Here is an 18868-nt window from a genome sequence, read left to right on the forward strand (position 1 = left end):
TGGGCAATGCATGCACCGTGCACCCCGGGGGCAGCGCTGCACGTCCAGGCCCAGGGCGCCAAAATGGCTCGGGCCGGCTCTGCTCTTACTGCTAGCATGCCTGTAGAAATCTTATCTTACACATCCCTTGCTAGATACAATTCCAATTGCATTTTGGCCTTCCTGAATACATACTTGCATGCTCAAGCAATGTATTTATACTCTTCCCTAGTCATCTGTCCAAGTTTCCACTTCATGTAAGCTTCCTTTTTGTTTTTAAGCTCATCAAAGATTTCACTGTTAAGCCATGTTTGCTTTTCTTACTGCACATTGGGATGGTTTATTACTGCACCTTCTATAAGACTTCTTTAACACAGCCAGCGCTCCTGGATTCCTTTCCCCTTCATGTTAGCATCCCAAGGGTTTCTGCCCATCAGTTCCCTGGGGGAGTCAAAGTAAGCTTTTTCTGAATTCCAAAGTCTGTATTTTTCTGCTCTTTTTTCTTTGTTTTGTCAGGATCCTGAAATCGACCATCTCATGATCACTGCTCCAGTTGCCATCTAAGTTCCCTCTAGGGTGTGCACCTGCACAGGCATGCACAAAGAATTTTAGTTCTGCCCATCTTCTCAGCAGAGCCATGAAGCAGCACTCACCTTCCTTAAATGTAGAAGGTAAACTGCTGCTGACAATGGGCTTGGTGGGGGGGGGGGGGAGGCCAGGGCCACGTAGCGGCTGGCCAACTGCTCCCGGGGCTGGCCAACTGCTCCCGGGGCAGGCCACATGGTAGGTGACTGCTCTGTGCTGGGACTGAAGCCAGGATACTGACTCCAGCCCCAGCACAGGGGGTAGTCACTCACCAGGGGGCCCCCACCTCAGGAGCAGCTGGGCAGCCCTAGCCCCACCTTCCGCCTTCCCCAAAGTAGCTGCTGGAGCCGCAGTGTGGCAGCCACCCACCATGTGACCATACCCCAGGAGCAACTGAGCAGCCGCCATGAGGTCCTGACTGCAGCTCCAGCTCTTCCCCAGTTGCTCCCAGGGTGGGACCACGTGGTGGGTGGCTGCCCTGTGTGTTGGAGCTAGAGCCACTTCTCTTGGGGCTGGGGCAGCGGTGCAACAGTTCCCAGCTTGGCACCAGTAGGGAGCAGTTCAACACAGTGCCAACCAAGCAGGGGTGGATCTATTTGAGTCTCCTCCCAGAACATCTAGCACATGGACTGGTCTATACCTTAGGACCAGGTGGGTGCCAGGTTGGCTGGGTGCCAGGATCAATGAGTGCCAGGCTGGTAGCATGGTAGGCTTAGTTTCAGGTTGGAAAGGTGTCAGAATGGGAGAGTAGGTACTCGAGTGGGATCCAGCCAAGGGCTGCTAGGTGTGGGGTGGTGCCATGTTTGGAAGGTGCCAGGCTGGATGTAAGATTGGGTGCCAGCTCTGCTAGACAAGGGGGCGCCATACAGAAAGTGCTAGGATAGATGGCTGCTCCCTCAGTTCACTGCAGCTGCCTTTTTTATAAGGTTGCTGGATCAAAGCCTTGGCTCCAATCCAATTAGCCCTCAAAGCCCAGCTGGAACAAAGCACGCGCAATTCAAACAGTCCCTACAACTAGCACCAGTCAAACAAATGCCACCAACAGGCAGACACTTGGATACTCACCCCACCAATTAACACAGCCCCCCCCCAATACCACAGTCACCTTAGCTCCTCTTAGACATTTCCCAGGCAAACCTCTGTTGGCTGCTGCCATCAAAAGCAGTGTGAGGTGATAGTCTCTTTCGTAGTTCTTGGCCGGAAATTTTGGCAAATAGGGCACTTGGCTAGTGCCCTTCTCCCAAGCATGATTCATGGGGGTCCACCTTGTGCATCAACTTCCCACAACTTGTGCAGGATTTAAACTCTTGCAATGAACAGAAACAAGGATTTGTGCTTGCCAAGCAAGAAAGAAGAAAGTGAATAAGTGGTGGGTCAGCAGTGGTATGTATTCCAGTGCTGCTCCATGGGGTTCCACAGCTGATGTGATGGGCACTACTAGGAAATTGATAATTGTACACATGGTGCACACACACGTATTGGAATGGACATGAGCAATCACTCGAAAAACACTCGGTCCTATTATTAACAATCACTGGTGACATTCAAGTATGTGTCAGAGACTTGAATAGAAAGAACAGTCAAAAACCAAATCACCTATACAGTACTTGTTTGGCTGTTTACCCTAGATGAAATCCCTTTAGTGCTGACAGTTCTAGATCAGTGATTCTCAACCTTTTCCCCCATGGAGGAACCTCTAAAATAATTTTTCATATCCCAAGGAAGCCCTACCTATGAATGTTTGGTTGGCCAGAAAAAGTTGACAACAGGAAGTGCAATTCAATTACTGCTAAATTTTTTCAAGAAAATTTATTTGTAAAGAGCTGTTTTTTATATATCAGCTTACATTGTAAGAAAAAAAATTGGAGCATTTTTCCTGTCTCTCTCTCTTCCTGCCTCTCACTCTTTTCTCTTCTCCTCCCACTCCTGCCTCTCACTTTTCTCTTCTCCTCTCCCTCTTGCCTCTCACTTGCAGAGCCCAAATGGCTACTTGCTCCTGTGCGGCGGCTCGGATGAGCTGTGCAGGAGTCCTCACCCTCTTGCGCTGCTTGCTCCCGTGTGACAGCCCAGCTGAGCGGCGCAAGTCAGATGAGCACCAGGGCAGGAGGCAAGGGGCGTGAGACACGCTCCGGGCCCCACCTAGCATTATTCAGTCTGCGATTTCTCACGGAACCCCAATGATGGTCCGTGGAACCCTGGTTGGGAATCACTGTTCTAGGTTGTAGGACTTAATACAGTATTTAGTCCATATGCATTTTTATTTCATATTTGCTGCATGGAAATTTAAGTTTGGGTTAGGGTTTTTTATATACATATTTTGCCTCATGTTAAAATAGGTAGTTAGTGTTGAATATTAAAAAGGGGAACTGCATATTTGTTTAAGCTTATTTGAGTTTTTAAAAAATATTTCAATAAGTTTTTAAGCAAGTGAATACAAATGCTGGGATTGGTTTAATCCTTCTCTGAAATGTCAGAAGAGCCAACAGCATCTGGCTGGGGCATGAAAACAAGAGAAAGCTGTTTAATGTTCCTGCAATGTAAAAAATGTCAGATAGTCTTAGTGTGGAAGTGTCTGATTTAAAGATGTATCTTAAAGGTTTTCTTTTCTTACAAATACCTTCCTTATAAGAAAATAGCTTATTTTGATATCTTAGCCATTTAAACTTAAGCAATTACTTTATTTGAAGATTGTTAACCTAACAGTATTTACTACAAGTTAGAGGTACTCTTGCTGCTTATAGGAATATTAGTGGAGCAGCCTTAATCAATTACTAAAATACTTCATATACCCCCCAAAAAAATCTTCTGTGACAAGTAGGGATGTAAGAGACTAGCTGAGTCACTACTCAATTAGTCGCTTCTAGAGGCAGCAATGGGAGGGGGGAGCAGGAGCCGGTGCTGGGTGGGAGGGGGGGGGGAAGAGGGCCTGGCTTAACAGCTGGTTCCCCCCAGCACCATCTCCATGGAGGAGCAGAGCTGCAGCAGGGGACTGGGCATGAGCCAGGATTCAACTGTCCCAGCTTGCATCTACTCCCCTGCTGCACCTCTGCCTTTTAAATGCAGTAAAAGCCGCTTGGCTCTTACTGCATTTAAAAGGCAGAGTTACAGCAGGGCTAGCTCCTGGGGCCGGAAGCTAACCTCCCTGTGGCTCTGCAGTTTCCTAACAATTGTGTAGTTGATGGAAATTCCATTGACTACTTGATTAGCTGATTAAACACAATTTAACATCCTTGGTGACAAGTATACTTTTATTTAGTGTTAGAATTTTAAATAGGAAACATTCTATAAAGGTGTTTTAAATTTCTGAAAGGGTTTATTTTTTCCACAATAGTGTCTTTTCACTGTTATTTACCAAGTAGCCACTTATGCCTAAAGGAGGTTAAAATATTTAACTTCTTTTAAGAATCAATATATTCAGATGTCACTGATGAAATAAACAGCAATTACCATTCTTTTAAAATTTTATTCTGTAATACAAAACAAAAGATACAAGAAATTCCAGAATAAAGCAATAATAATTCAATGAAAGAAGTGGTAAATCAAGTACTGAATTATATGACTGAGGGCCCAGCTCAATAAATAATATTTCTGGCTTTTCCACTGTATCAGTTTAGCAGGCTTCCATAAAGTGAAAATCCAAAATTTTCATTGAAGCAGGACCTACGTGCTCTATAAAATGCTTGATTTCATGTGCTATTTATCTTTTTCTTTTTGTTCTTTTTCCTTCTTTTCACGCTCTGATTTTGCTTCCTCCTCCTCATGCTGTTTTATCAACTGTTCCACCTCTTTTTGCTTTAATACTCTAATTGTTGTCTTCCCATTCTCTCTTGTTAATGTTGCAATTTCAACTGAAAAATGGAAAATATTTGTGTTGTAAATTTTACTATAAATCAGTAATGTTTAATAACCAAGGTTATTTATTATTAGGATTGTGAAAGGAGCTCCAGGAAGTTAGGCACCAAATTCAAAATAGGCTTTGAAAATTTCAGCCAAATACCTCAATTCTGTCAATGTTTGTACATACGTTACTTACTCATGTGAGTAGAAACAAAGTGGACTACTCTTACATAAACAAAGTTAAGTAACATGCTTGTTTGCAGACTCAAGTAATTCCTGCATCTGCAAAACCAGTGGCCACTGTCCACTGAAATGGAGTGACAATATAACAGAGAGACAAGGTGGGTGAGGTAATGTCTTTTATTGGAACAACTTCTTTTGGTAAGCAAGGAAAACAGTGTGGCTCAAAAACATGTCTCTCAGACGAAGTTGGTCCAATAAACAATATTACCTTACCCATCTTGTCTCTTTAATATCCTGTGATGCAGCTACCCTCTGACACAATATAATACATTAGTTTGTTATAGAAAACTACATTATTGCTAACTTATTTTTTAATACAATTTTTTTTTAAACATCTCATTTATTATAATCTTTTCATAACAAGTGTGCAGGTTTTTCAGCATCAAGAAGCTAAAACAAGTCCACCTGTAAATGTGGGACAGCAGTATTGCTTACCTTTCTCTGCAGAGAGTTTACTAACATCCATGGTTTTGTTTAGCACTTTAACAGCTAAAGCAAGTGCTGATTTCAAAGTCATTTCACCTTCTTTATAGTCTTGTTTTAACATTGACACAGCTGCCTATACAACAAAGAATGCAATTTAAAGTTTTGTCAGAAATCAAAGAACATTAATACTATTGGCATTAATGTTATAGTAGGAAATGTTTTACTACTATTTCTGTTTGTGATAGTAATGAATATGGAGTTGTGTATTTAGTACCATCCAATCATAAGCCTATTTTCCATGGACAAGTTCATATTTATTAAGAAAAAATATCTTACAGCACTATTATTCCCAATACATGTAGCTTTCCATCCTCCATAATTTCCACTAGGATCACTCTGATACAGCTGAAATCCGTAATGCTTATCCCAGCCAATGTACAGCAATGAAACACCAAAAGGACGTTTTCCTGTTAACATACAAGGATATTAGTGATCTAAATTTAGTAATAAGATTGGTCCTAAATGCTGCTTTAAAAAAAAAAGTCAAGGAAAATTGTTAAATCCTTTCCTCTGAACTAGGATTTAATAGACTGCTTTGTACTTCTGGTATTTTAGATAAGTTCCACTGAAATACTTTCACTGATTCCTTCTAAGATGTGAGGAAGAAAAGAATGTTGCTGTAGTCTTTCAATCTCTTATCCTACCAGCAATTCATTTCCATGTACACAAACTGGATTTTATCACCTTAGTAGCTAAAAACAAACCTTCAATGACCAGTCTTAAAAAATTGGCAGGTCCTAGGAGGAGGCTGTCTCCATTTCTGCCCCCGCCACCGATGGGGTCTCCTAGGCTACTCTAAGCTTGTCCCAAGGTGCGAACCCATTCATCCTTGGCCTGCCTCCACACCAAAAAACTGCCCCACATCTGATGGTGTGACCATCAGCAGCGTGAGAACAGCTGAAGGCAGCGGTAAGCGCAGAAGGCTACAAGCAGCGTGAACCAACTCAGAAATGTCTAGAGCATTTTGATTGGTAAACTGTCAGATAATACAGCTTTTATTGTATTTGGAAACACTCTCTAGATCAGGGGTCAGAAGCCTTTCATCATAAGTGGTGTTCCAAGATTTAACGATCCTGACTTGGGCTGTGCCGCTCTCCTGGGAGGGGAGGGGGAAGAGCTCTCTCTACTGCAAGCCCCATGGACCACTTGAGTCAATGCAAACCTTTCAGTGGACAACCAGTTGCTAATGAAAATTCAATGTTAATTACATAAGTACGCCCGAGCCATTTTGCTAGTACTGCAGCTGGGGAGAACAGTTTAATTTAAATTATTAAACAGATTAAGCATTTTAATTTTCTCATGTTAGTTTATCAAACTTAATTTTAAATAAAGTAAAATATTATGTCCAACACAAAAAGTTTCAATATTTTCTTTATTTATGATGGGGTGGGGAACCTCTTTTTGGGTTGAGGGTCACTGATCCACACAAAAATCAGTTGGAGATCACACAAGTGAGAAGCAAAAAAATTCCCAAACCCCCCAACCCTTACTAATGTGGCCCCTGAGACACCTCACTCTTCTGGCACTCCAGCCCCCCCATCCCCCGAGGTGAGGGGTGGGACAGGGAGACTGAGGTTCAGGGCTTCCCATAGTCCAGATTTACTTTTCTGGGGTTCCAGAGTTAGTGGATTTTGTGACCCCCTTAGGCTCTGGGATGGGAACAAAAATGAGGGGTTCAATGTGTGGGATAGGGATACAGGATGGGGTGAGTAGGTCTGAAAGGGAGTTTGGCAGCAGGAGGGGGTGTGAGGTGGGGGTATGAGAGAAGGCTGGAGGCACCGAAAAGGTGAGAGGGTGAGAATGCAGCCACATAGCTAGTTGGAGAAGGAAGAAAAGAAGTGGGGAGTAAAGTATAGCTTCTGCAAAGTAAAATTGTATCCCTCCTCACATCTTCCCTCTGCTCCAACCTTACACCCCCTCATCCTGATCCCCTGCATCACCCTCCCATGTTCTCCCTCCAGCCACTGGGGGGAGGGGGCAAGGCAGTGGTGGAGCAGCCCCAGCTCATCCCCGAGCACTGGGGAGGAGGGAGGCCATGTCATAGTAGCTCTGGCTCCTGAGCACTGGGGAAAACAGAGGGGGAAGGGAGGAGACAGCTGGGATGCAGTGATATGATGGCATCACTCTGTCATCCTGCAGGAAATTGTGATTTTTTTATATATTAAAAAAATGGGAGAAAGAAACACTTGTTTATTATCAAGTCCAGTGTACACAATTGTTACCTGGGGGAATGCAACCACAGTGCAGATCTGTCTTTCACTGATAAAGGGAGCTGACCATATGAGCTTTCTTTGTGAAAAGCTTTTACACAGGGTAAGATGGATTTATTTGCGATTTTGGTCCCATATGAGGAGGATTTCATGCGTGCTGAACCCTTACAGCTGAGCCCTCCCAAAGCTGAACTGGTTCAGTGTCTGTGCTGCTCAGAGTTAGGGCAGTAAATCCACTCTGTGCCCTGGATGGGGGAGACCAAAGCTCCTAGTAGGAAGTCCCAGAGGGCAGGAAAGCAGGCATCAGTGGCTTGATTCCCAAGGGAATTTCTGTGATCCGACCCATCACATAGGCCAGTTGCCAAGTACTGTAAATTACTTAATAAAATCATTCTTTAAAAATTTAAAGTTCAAATGTGTTTCATTTATTACCTCCAAACTGTGTATAAGCTTGCTTGATATCACACAGTGCCGTTACCAACTGCTCACAAGGAATTGGTTCTTGATACTGCAATAGATACCTAATATTAAAAAGCAAGATGAAAAATATATTTTTAAAAGCACTCCTTTGGCTCCACGATTCAGCTCAGCACAGTAATACTTAAGAGTTACAGTTCTATCAGAATGAGAATGGAAATCCCAGAACACACACAATTGACACTACGACATAAGGTACTGGGCATCATTATTTAGTAACTTTTACCAGCCTATTTGCAATGGTGCTGAGACAGCAAATTCCATGGGAACTGTACTTTTTTCCAAGAGGAGACTGACAAGAAAAGTTAGCTAGTGGAAGGATGAGAATGAGCAGAGCCTAATACAAAATGTGATGCTTAACAAGATCTTAGGCATCACCTATTGATGTCTTTACCACCAAACTTGTGTGTCAGAGTTGTTAATCACTTTGAATTTTCTAATAATGTTTAGGCTGTTTGTCACAAGAGTGAGCGGGCTCAGTATAATACCATATTCCAATAAATTGGAAACAACACGCAGGAACAGAATAAATTAGGGGAGAAAATAGCTGGCGGCCAAGCCAGGTTTTTTTGTAAATATTAAAAAAATGAGAGCGGCATGAATCTTTCATGGAAAGCTATAAGAGTGGGACAGTGAGTTATCCAAGAAGGATTGAGTAAAGAGCATACGTGCCTTTAAGTAATAGAAGTTGTGGTGAAAATTAAAATTATATCATTACTATCACAATGTAAATGTAAATTTACCATAACAAGACTACAGCAATAATATTGATAAATTAAGAAACATTTATTAAAGAATGGATCAGATTCTTGAGGGTAATAAAAGTGTATCCTTTCAAGTCTGGATGCATACTAGGGATGTAAAAGTATAAACATGCATACATGTTATATGCATACAGCCTCTCCCCACCCTTGCTGCTGCCTTTGTATCAGAGGCAACAGTGTGGGGAGGCGGGCCAGGAGCTGGTGTGCATGGCCCCCTGCTGACCCACCTTGCGCCACAGAGGGGACAGGGGCAGCTCCTCAGGAGCCACCTCTCCCCCACGTGTAAACATATTTTTGTATCCCTAATGTGCATGTAGTTTAATACACATAAATGGCTTTAATCCATGAGGTGATGTGACAAAAAATGTTTCTTTAAAAGAAACCAAATTTATATTTGAGAATACTTTCTATGATTATACAGTATATTATTTCCTTATTTAAGGAATCAGACAACCTTGAAGCTACACGTTTATTAGATCTTTACTTAGATTTTCTGTAGTTAAAGGTATTTTTTTAAATGACATTTCTGAAGTAAAGTACACTGCCTTCCTTTAACATATTAACAATAAATTCATTAGCATTTCACTGAAACAGGATAAATCTTTAGTGGATGTAATGCAAAATTATCATCTATTTTATCCAATGTAAATGAACAGGGGAAAACAATATTGTTTCCTTTATTGCTCTAAATGACTCAGAAACTTAGATATAAACTGCAGCTGATTTGAATACACAACAAGGAAATGTACTGACAGATTGTTGTTTTCCATTTTGTTGGCCTGGTTTGTCAAATCATCTAAAACTGAACAAATTTATCTTCTGCTAGCATTTTAATTATCTGAGTAGTGTTAAAGTTGGGTATACATTCCATAATTACATAACCCACAAAAAAGGAGTCTCAAATGCAAGGAATTACACTTTACACCATGTATAAAATTGGACCAGAATAGTAAATAAAAATTATGAAATAAGCAGATCCAGAAGTTCAATTTTTTGACTGATACCAGGTATTCATTAAACCATTGGTTAAATTCATGTAGATGATAAAAGCAGTCAGAACTATTCCTTTTTACACCAGTCAACCACAAATGAAAGTAAAAGTAAAACTTACGGCCAAAAATTTAGAACATTTATTTCTTTTGTTTGATTAAGCTTAATTTAATTAAACTTTGTTTAATATATATATATACACACACAGAACAAAAGGGGAGCATCATTTTGGGAGATGAGCAGAATCCCCTGGGATGCTAACATGAAGGGGAAAGGAGTCCAGGACAGCTGGCAGCATTTTAAAGAAGCCTTATTGAAGGCACAGAAAGAAACCATCCCGATGCATAGCAAGAGAGGCAAACATGGTAGGAGACCGGATTGACTTACAGGGGAAATCCTTGGTGAACTTAAGCACAAAAAGGAAGCTTACAAAAAGGGGAAACCTGGACAAATGACCAGGGAGGGGTTTAAATGTATAGCTCGAGAATGCTGAGGGGTTATCAGGAAGGTGAAAGCACAAATGGAATTGCAACTGGCTAAGGATGTGAAGGATAACAAGAAAGGTTTCTACAGGCATGTTAACAAGAAGAAGGTGATCAGAGAGGGTGTGCGGCCCCTACTGGATGAAGGAGGTAACCCAGTGACAGAAGATGTGGGGAAAGCTGAAGTACTCAATGCTCTCTTTGCCTCTGTATTCACAGACAAAGTCGGCTCCTGGACTTCTGCGCTAAGTGACGCAAGATGGGATGAAGATGGACAGCCCATGGCGGGTAAAGAACAGGTTAGGAACTATTTAGAAAAGCTAAACGTACAAAAATCCATGAGTCCGGACTTAATGCATCCAAGGGTACTGAGGGAGTTGGCAAATGTCATTGAGGAGCCTTTGGCTATTATCTTTGAAAAGTCGTGGAGATCAGGAGAAATCCCGGATGATTGGAAAAAGGCAAATGTAGTGCCCACCTTCAAAAAAGGGAAGAAGGATGATCCAGGGAACTATAGGCTGGTCAGTCTTACCTCGGTTCCTGGAAAAATCATGGAAGGGATCCTTAAGGAATCCATTTTGAGGCTCTTGGAAGAGAGGAAAATGATCAGGACTAGTCAGTATGGATTCACAAAGGGAAAGTCGTGCTTGACCAATCTGATTAGCTTCTATGATGAGGTAACTGGCTCTGTGGACATGGGAAAGTCAGTGGATGTGATATACCTTGACTTTAGCAAGGCTTTTGATACGGTCTCCCACAATATTCTTGCCAGCAAGTTAAGGGAATGTGGATTGGATAAATGGACAGTAAGATGGATAGAAAGATGGCTAGAAGGCTGGGCCCAGCGGGTAGTGATCAATGGCTTGATGTCAGGATGGTGGTCGGTTTCTAGCGGAGTGCCCCAAGGTTCGGTTCTAGGACCTGTTTTGTTCAATATCTTTAATAATGACCTGGATGAGGGGATGGATTGCACCCTCAGCAAGTTTGCGGATGACACTAAGCTAGGGGGAGAAGTAGATACGCTTGAGGGCAGAGATAGGGTCCAGAGTGACTTAGACAAATTGGAGGATTGGGCCACAAGAAATCTGATGAGGTTCAACAAGGACAAGTGCAGAGTCCTGCACTTGGGACGGAAGAATCCCAAGCATAGTTACAAGCTGGGGATCAAACAGTTAAGTAGTAGTTCTGCAGAAAAGGACCTGGGGGTTACAGTGGATGCGAAGCTGGATATGAGTCAACAGTGTGCCCTTGTAGCCAAGAAGGCTAATGACATATTAGGTTGCATTAAGAGGAGCACTGCCAGCAGATCCAGAGATGTCATTATTCCCCTTTATTCGGCTTTGGTGAGGCCACATCTGGAGTAGTGTGTCCAGTTCTGGGCCCCCACTACAAAAAGGTTGTGGACGCATTGGAGAAGGTCCAGCGGAGGGCAACCAAAATGATTAGGGGGCTGGAGCATATGACTTATGAAGAGAGGCTGAGGGACTTGGGTCTGTTTAGTCTGCAGAAGCTAAGAGTGAGGGGGGATTTGATAGCAGCCTTCAACTTCCTGAAGAGAGTTTCCAAAGAGGATGGAGAGAGGCTGTTCTCAGTAGTGAGAGATGGCAGAACAAGGAGCAATGGTCTCAAGTTGTGGTGGGAGAGGTCCAGGTTGGATATTAGGAAAAACTATTTCACTAGGAGGGTGGTGAAGCACTGGAATGGGTTACCTAGGGAAGTAGTGGAGTCTCCATCCCTAGAGGTGTTTAAGTCTCGGCTTGACAAAGCCCTGGCCGGGTTGATTTAGTTGGGATTGGTCCTGCCTAGAGCAGGGGGCTGGACTTGACCTTTTGAGGTCTCTTCCAGCTCTACGGTTCTGTGATTCTATGATTTTTCTTGTTACAGCATTAAATTTGAAGTCAGGGTCAGCCTAAGTCCTCACTGTCATGTTACAGTCCTTAAGTAAAGCTACAAGAATATCTGTAATCATACCTTTGTGCAATAAGTCTCAGTTCATTTGTCAGAACATTAGCATCTGAAGTTATTCCTGCGACACTGCAAGCCATATCCCTGAAATATAAAACACATAAGTCCACTGGGTTGTTATTCACTCCTGAGCAATCTTTATGCAAGATTTGAGTGGAAAAAGAGTTTCAGGTCTACAATCAAGCCCATACTCTGTAAAACATTAAAAAGGCCATAAACTGCCACTGCATTGTTGGATACATGTTGCGGCCACTCACAAAATAGTATACAAAATAGCAATTTTGGAATAGTTCACTAGGTTCATGTATTACATATGCTCCCACAAACAAAGATTAATCCCTGGATTATTAATTTCCAGATACTGACAATATACATTGGACTAGGGATGTTAAAATGCGTGCAATTAAGTAACCATCTAACCCATCTAACTGCTGAAAATTTCAGTGGTTACATGGTTACATAAAAGGCCGGAGGCAGCTCCCATCCCCCATCCCCACTGCTGCACAGCAGAAGCAGTGTGAGATTGCAGGCAGCTCCCTAGGAGCTGGAGCACACGAGGAGTCAGCTTTTAAGACAGCTCTCTACCTGTACCGGGACCCTGCATGTAACCTTGAATGTTAACCAGGCTTATTAGTTAACTGAGTGAACGGTAACACTTCACATCCCTATATTGGACATGACTGTATATGCACATGACCATTTTGCAGGTTACCTTTAACATACTAATAATTTTTTATAAGGGCATCTCTGCCTTTGAACTGTAGCAGGGAGCAGGGGTTTCCTTTTGAAATGTACAAGAACCCCAGTGGGAAATTTCAAAAGGAAGCCCCGCAGGGAGTGTGGGACCAGCAGGGGACCCCTCTGGCCCCTCACTCCCTCAGCCTTTCAAATATACAAGAGTCCCAGCGGGCTTTCAAAGGGAAGCCCTGCAGGGAGGGTGGGGAATGACCCGCTGGGGCTCTTGTACATTTCAAAAACAGAATTGTAGCAGAAGCAGCACTAGTGTAGACTGATTAAGTCCCCGCTCAAGCCATTTCCACTGTGCCTTTACTTCCCCTGCAGAGATGGTGCTGGAGGGAACTGGCTTTTAAGCTGACTCCCACCCCAGCACTGGCTCCGGCTCCCCCACCTTGCTGCCTCTCTGATAGAGGCAGAAAGGGGTGGGGAAGCAACTAGTCACATCACTAGTCGACTATCCAGTAAGTTTCTGCTTATTAGATAGTCGACTAGTCAACTAATCTCTTACATCCCTAGGAGCAGACAAAGGTTACTCCTTTGATTAGAAGTAACAAAACTCCTGAATAATCCAGTTCTTTCCCCCAGCTAAATCAGCCCTGACTGCCCCCAGGATCAGAGCAAAAGGAAAGGGGGAGAAAGGACAAAGAGCCACTTATGTCCTATGTGCATCAAGCAGAACTTCAATGAACCTGAGTATTTAGCCCCTTTTAGGGCAGAGTCCATTCATGTAAGTAACACTGGGGGAAAAACAACAACAATCCTGAATACTTAGAAAAAAAGACTAAGAAATGGAGATACTGATCATCTCTATTATAGTTATGTCATAGGGTGCGTCTAGACAGCACCCTTCTGTCGGAACAAGCTACGCAATTTACGCAGTTTATTGAGAGTCTAGCTCGAAAGAGCTTATTTTGAAATATAGTGCTGTGTAGACAGCGCCAAATTTCAAAATAAGGCACTATTCCAACAAATCCCTTAACCCTTGTGGAATGAGGGCTATAGGGACACCAGAATAGCGTGCCCGCTATTTTGGGAAATAGCAACGCCATATCTTTAAACACTCCCACTATTTCAGGATACTTCTGGCATCCTGAAATAGCATCCAGTCGAGATGTACCCATAGGATACTAATGCACGCTTTGCTCATACCCACAGAAAATATGACAGACCGAACAAATGCATGATTCAAAATATGACTTACAAACTAACGATTACATTTGAACAAGGCAGGGACCAATGTTACTGCAGAAATAATGTGCAGAATTGGTCAGTTTTAAAAACAGAGGAGAATGCAAATGAAGAAAAACCATGGAAGGAGTGGGTAATGTATGTAATGTATGCACATATCCCTAAAATGTGAAAACCTATTAGCAATAGTAGCAAGAGGTAAATTTGTTCAAAAGCTTATATAAATATTATTTTAGGAGAATGGGGCAAGCAGAGCAACTGTTCTGATTAAAAGATATGGGGACTTTTTTTAAGTTTTTTTGCTTTTTCATAGGATTCGCTAAGGCTGGTCATTGCTACTTAAATGTTAATGCAGTGATATCACATTGTGTTAGAAAACACCAGCTCCAATTGCAAGAAACATTCCCATATTAGCATAATCCAGATGTTAAAGCTGTCTAGTAAAGAAAAAGATTTTGCTATAAGCTTAATCTTAGAACACTGGTTCTCAAACTTTTTAACCCACAGCCCACTCCAGTCGATGCAAACCTTTCTGTGGACCACTAGCAAACCACCCGTGATGACAAAATGTCTTTGCTTATCTCTTAAATACTAAATTATTCATATTAGGCTACTGGAGCATAAAAATGTAAATACGCAGCTATAACATGCCGAGTTTATATAAGCAGTAAGAAAGTAATTATTATTAATCAAAATCATTGAACAGATTAAGCACTTTAACTTTATCATGTTAGCTTACCAAACTTTGTGTTAACTAATGTAAAAAATTAATGTATGCCCAAAATAAAAGGTTTTAACGCTGACTTTATTGGAGGGGTGCGGAATCTTTTCTAGGTTGGGGACCACTGAGCGACAGAAAAAAAAAAATCAGTCAGGGCCACACAAAAGATAGAAGAAAAAATAATCTTCACTGATGTGGCTACTGAGACACCTCCCTCTCCTCACGCATTCCAGCCTCACAGTGACTGGGGAAGGAGGAGAGAAGTTCAGGGCTCCCCACAGGCAAGAATAACTCTGCTGGGGTCCCAGAGTTAGTAATTTTGTAGGCGCCCCCAGGCTTTGACGTGGAGCCAAAAATGAGGGGGTTCAGTGTGCCCAGGGGGACAGCTGAAGAGCAAGATAGGAGTGCAGGGTCAGGATGGGAGGTAGGGTGCAGGAGCAGACTGAGGATGAGAGGTCTGACTGGGAGGTGGAGCGCTGAAGCAGAGTGGGGATGTGGGGTCTCAGTGGGAGGGCAATGGGTGTGTGGAGTTTGGGGATTAGGGGGTGATTCTGGCCAATGGGAACAGCGAAGAAAGTCTCCAGGAGAGTGGTTTCCTATGCTGGCATCTGCCCACTTGGGTTCAAATAGTGACTTTCCCTCAGCTGGAGGAAGAGGGAGTGGCAGCATGTGGAGCCACTTCCTCCCCCCATGAGCCAGATCCGGGGAATCTTCCCCATTTACCCTGCAGTGGGAAGCCAGTGCTGAAACTCCAACCATTCGGAAGGGAGGGAGCAGGGCTGGACTGCCAATGTAGTAGACCACACTTTGAGAATTACTGTCTTAAAGAGCTATTAAAGCTAATCCCGGTAAAAAATTTCACTCAAGAAATCAAAAGTCCTCAAAGTAACAAATATAAAACCAGTAAAACTGTTTTATGCTATTTGAACGACAGAAGTAATCAAATGTCCTATTAGCAATTATAACTGCAATGAACATGTTTTACTGACAAACTCAACTTACTCATTAAGTTTATATATCTTCTCTGAAAAAAATACTTCATCTAGAAGCTTGTGGATATTGCGCCGTTCTGCTGCTAACAACACACCATCATTTGCTAAAATTCCCAGACAAGTGCCTGCATGGCCAATTGCTTCCATAGCATATTCAACTTGATATAAGCGACCTAAAAAAGAGGTTTCAATTGTTAAATTCAACCATTTAACTCTGAAAAGGACCAAGTCTACAAAGTGTTGAGTATCTCATATAACATACTAAGCGTAACTCAGCCAACTCTCACAGATGTCCCCATATCACAGGAACAAGTCTAAGACTGTCACTTAACAGGTCAGAATCAGATAAGCAATTCAATGAACACAGTGGCAGGTTCAGATAGAAACAAACATTGTCCTTAGAGAGACAATTAATACAAGTTATCTACAAAAAAATTACAAAAGCAGAAACGGAGACAATTATGGATTTTTCAAGATTCAAATGGAGTTTTAGACACTTCTATGAATAAATAGCATCAAATGTTACTCTAGGTAGGATACTATTGTATGGGCTATCAATCCTCATGTGCCAATAACTAGGACACTTTTTCCTTGTATCATTCCAAAATGTAAGATTGTACTACTAAACAATGGTTTGGATTTTGTATTAATATTAAAATTAAAGCATATCTCCACTATGGCCAGGAACTCCCTTATTGTTTTGGGTATCATTTAATGTGAAGATCTGATTTCAGTGTCAGAAATGAAACTCAAGGAAATTGTCAACATTCTAGACTTTTACATGTGTCACCTATTGTATAAAATTTTAGGTATATATGAGGAGAAAAGTTGATAGGTTAAGAAGGTTCCCATTTACAGAACAATACCTTCTGGAGAAAATATAGTAGTTCTGGAATCATATCTTCGAGACTGTAACAAAGAGAGAAAAACTCCAGTAACTGTTTTTCCTTTTAGACAGAAAAAACATTATTCTGTAATTCTGTTAACCATGTATAGCAGTAACATAGTGATTTGACTTTAATATCTGTGAGATGTACAGGTAGTTTTGTTACTATTATTGTACTAGTTACCTTTTAAAAACTGAGAAGCCCTGTGGCACTTTGGAGACTAACAAAAATATATATAGTATTATGAACTTACCCTTTATTGCTAATCAAGAGACGAGCGTTCAATTTACACTAATGTCAATGCTTTTTCCTTTTATCCCTATCCCAATCAATGTCTTCCTCTCACAAAAGTTGTACAACCAATACTGTAAATACTTCTGCATGTGCTTAATTTAGGTAAAATTAATGTGGGCAAAGTTAAGCAGGTGTATAAGTGTTTTCAAGAATATAACTTCTGTTATTTACAGTTATTTAGCTGCAGAGAGCTTAATGATACTACTGTACTAAACAACAAAAATATATTTCATTAATAGTAACTCACCATTTTGCATGTATGTTACACTGTAAAAAAATAAAACCAGTCAATTAAAATACGTTTTCAGAGCATAACATTTATCAGACACGGAAAATGATGTACAAAAATATTTACTACAGTAATAAGCCTTCGATAAAAGAACCTCCGTTTCTTTATTGTTCTTATAGAAGGATTTTAAAAGGTTGCAGTTAAGTTTTTAAGAGTCACGAACTTCAGTGATGAGCTAATTAAAGGGGAGCATGGGACTCACCTTGACAGGTGGTAGCTGAGCCCCCAAAAGCCCCTTTCAATGCACTGCTGTAACGCAGCAGCCCAGTGCTTTCTCTGCGGAGCAAGGGGCGAGGCGGGGGAAAGTTTCTTCCCCTCGTTTCCCCAGAAACATTCCTATTCCCAGAGAAAACTTGGGACAGGCAAGACGCCATCCCCTGCACGACTGGGAATTCAGTCCCCCCCCGCCCGCCTTCCCGGGGTGGAGGCCAGCCCGACCCTGCCTAGCCCTCTCGCGCGGGAGCCACAGCCCGAGAGAGGCTCAGGGGCTATGGAGTCCGCCGGGCCAAGCAGGCCCCGCCAGACTGAGCCGTTCACCAGCGGCTTCCGCAGCGTCATCCCCCCGCCTCCCGCCGACAAGGCCTCCCCGCCTCCCGCTGCACACTGGGGGCTCTTACTGTCCTCGACCCCAGCCGCGCCCCTCAGGCGGCGTCTCCCCACTTACCGCCGAGCGGGGTGCGCTGGGGGGCCGCCGGGAAGAGACTTGTCTTGCCACAGGCCACTGAGCCGGCCCCTCGACGCGTCCCAAAATGGCCGCCGCGCACGCGCGAGTCCCGGCTCAACTAGGCGCTGCTGGGGGTGGGGCGCGCTGCCCGGGGAGACAGGGCCTGGCAGGACTCGTCTGCTCTGAGCCCTGAGCCCTTCCGCGGCCTCCGCCCTCTGCGCCTTGTCTCACTACAGCAGGGCGTGGCCTGGCGCGGCGGCCTAGTGCCCTTCTCAGTAATCAGAGGGGTGAAGAGGGGAGTCTCGCAGGGCTCTGTCCTGGGCCTGAGCCTAGTCAGCGCGTCCATACATGATCTGGAAAGTGAGGGGTTACATTAGCATGCGACACTCAAGCGAGTAGGGCGAGGAGCTACACAAGGATCTCCCAACATTGGGGCTGTGTCTACGCTGGCATGAATTTCCGGAAATGCTTAAAACGGAATACTATTCCCTTTTCAGTTTTTCCGGAAAAGGAGCGGCTACATTGGCAGGCTGCTTTTCCGGAAAAGCTCTTTTTCCGGAAAAGCGTCTGTGGCCAATGTAGACGCGCTTTTCCGGAAAAGAGCCCCGATCGCCATTTTTGCGATCGGGGCTTTTTTCCGGAAAAGACTACTGGGCTGTCTACACTGGCCCTTTTCCGGAACAGTGTTCCGGAATAAGGACTTATGCCCGAGCGGGAGCAGAATAGTTTTTCTGGAATAGCGGCTGATTTTGTACAGTAGAGCATCGTTGCTTTTCTGGAAATTCAAGGGCCAGTGTAGACAGCTCGCAGCTTATTCCGGAAAAGCGGCTGATTTTCCGGAATAAGTGACCCAGTGTAGACACAGCCTGGGTGACTGGGCAACAAAATGTCAAATGAAATAAAATGGTGATAAATGCAAAATGTGCCCTGGAAAACAATCCCAGCTACACACAAGCGGGGAGGTGGCATAGCCAGAAGGGCCAATTTGAGTGGGCCCAACTTAAAATGGGAGGGCAATGGTGGTGGGGGGCCTAAGCCCTGGTGGTGAGTCCCCACTCCCCAGCTAGATCGCCTGGT

At 43.2% G+C, this 18868-nt stretch overlaps 1 protein-coding gene across 2 annotated transcripts; it reads right to left on the bottom strand.

Annotated features, from left to right (window-relative positions):
• Window positions 1-4013: 4013 nt before the first annotated feature.
• On the bottom strand, window positions 4014-17927 carry PSMA4 (proteasome 20S subunit alpha 4). Of its 2 annotated transcripts, none has more exons than XM_075897603.1 (9): window positions 17792-17927; window positions 17086-17105; window positions 16524-16566; window positions 15668-15830; window positions 12025-12102; window positions 7773-7861; window positions 5407-5537; window positions 5080-5203; window positions 4014-4412 (listed from the first exon to the last, which is right to left on the bottom strand). In XM_075897603.1, exons 2-9 carry the CDS (start codon window positions 17086-17088, stop codon window positions 4258-4260), a joined length of 786 nt encoding a protein of 261 aa, XP_075753718.1. In that variant the 5' UTR covers window positions 17089-17105; window positions 17792-17927; the 3' UTR covers window positions 4014-4257. The 2 variants fall into 2 exon arrangements, with proteins under 2 accessions (XP_075753718.1, XP_075753719.1); XM_075897604.1 differs by lacking the exon at window positions 17792-17927 and adding an exon at window positions 17330-17507.
• Window positions 17928-18868: the final 941 nt, after the last annotated feature.

This window comes from Pelodiscus sinensis, chromosome 14 (genome assembly GCF_049634645.1).
Source record: "Pelodiscus sinensis isolate JC-2024 chromosome 14, ASM4963464v1, whole genome shotgun sequence".
In the NCBI taxonomy this organism is placed as follows: Eukaryota; Metazoa; Chordata; order Testudines; family Trionychidae; genus Pelodiscus; species Pelodiscus sinensis.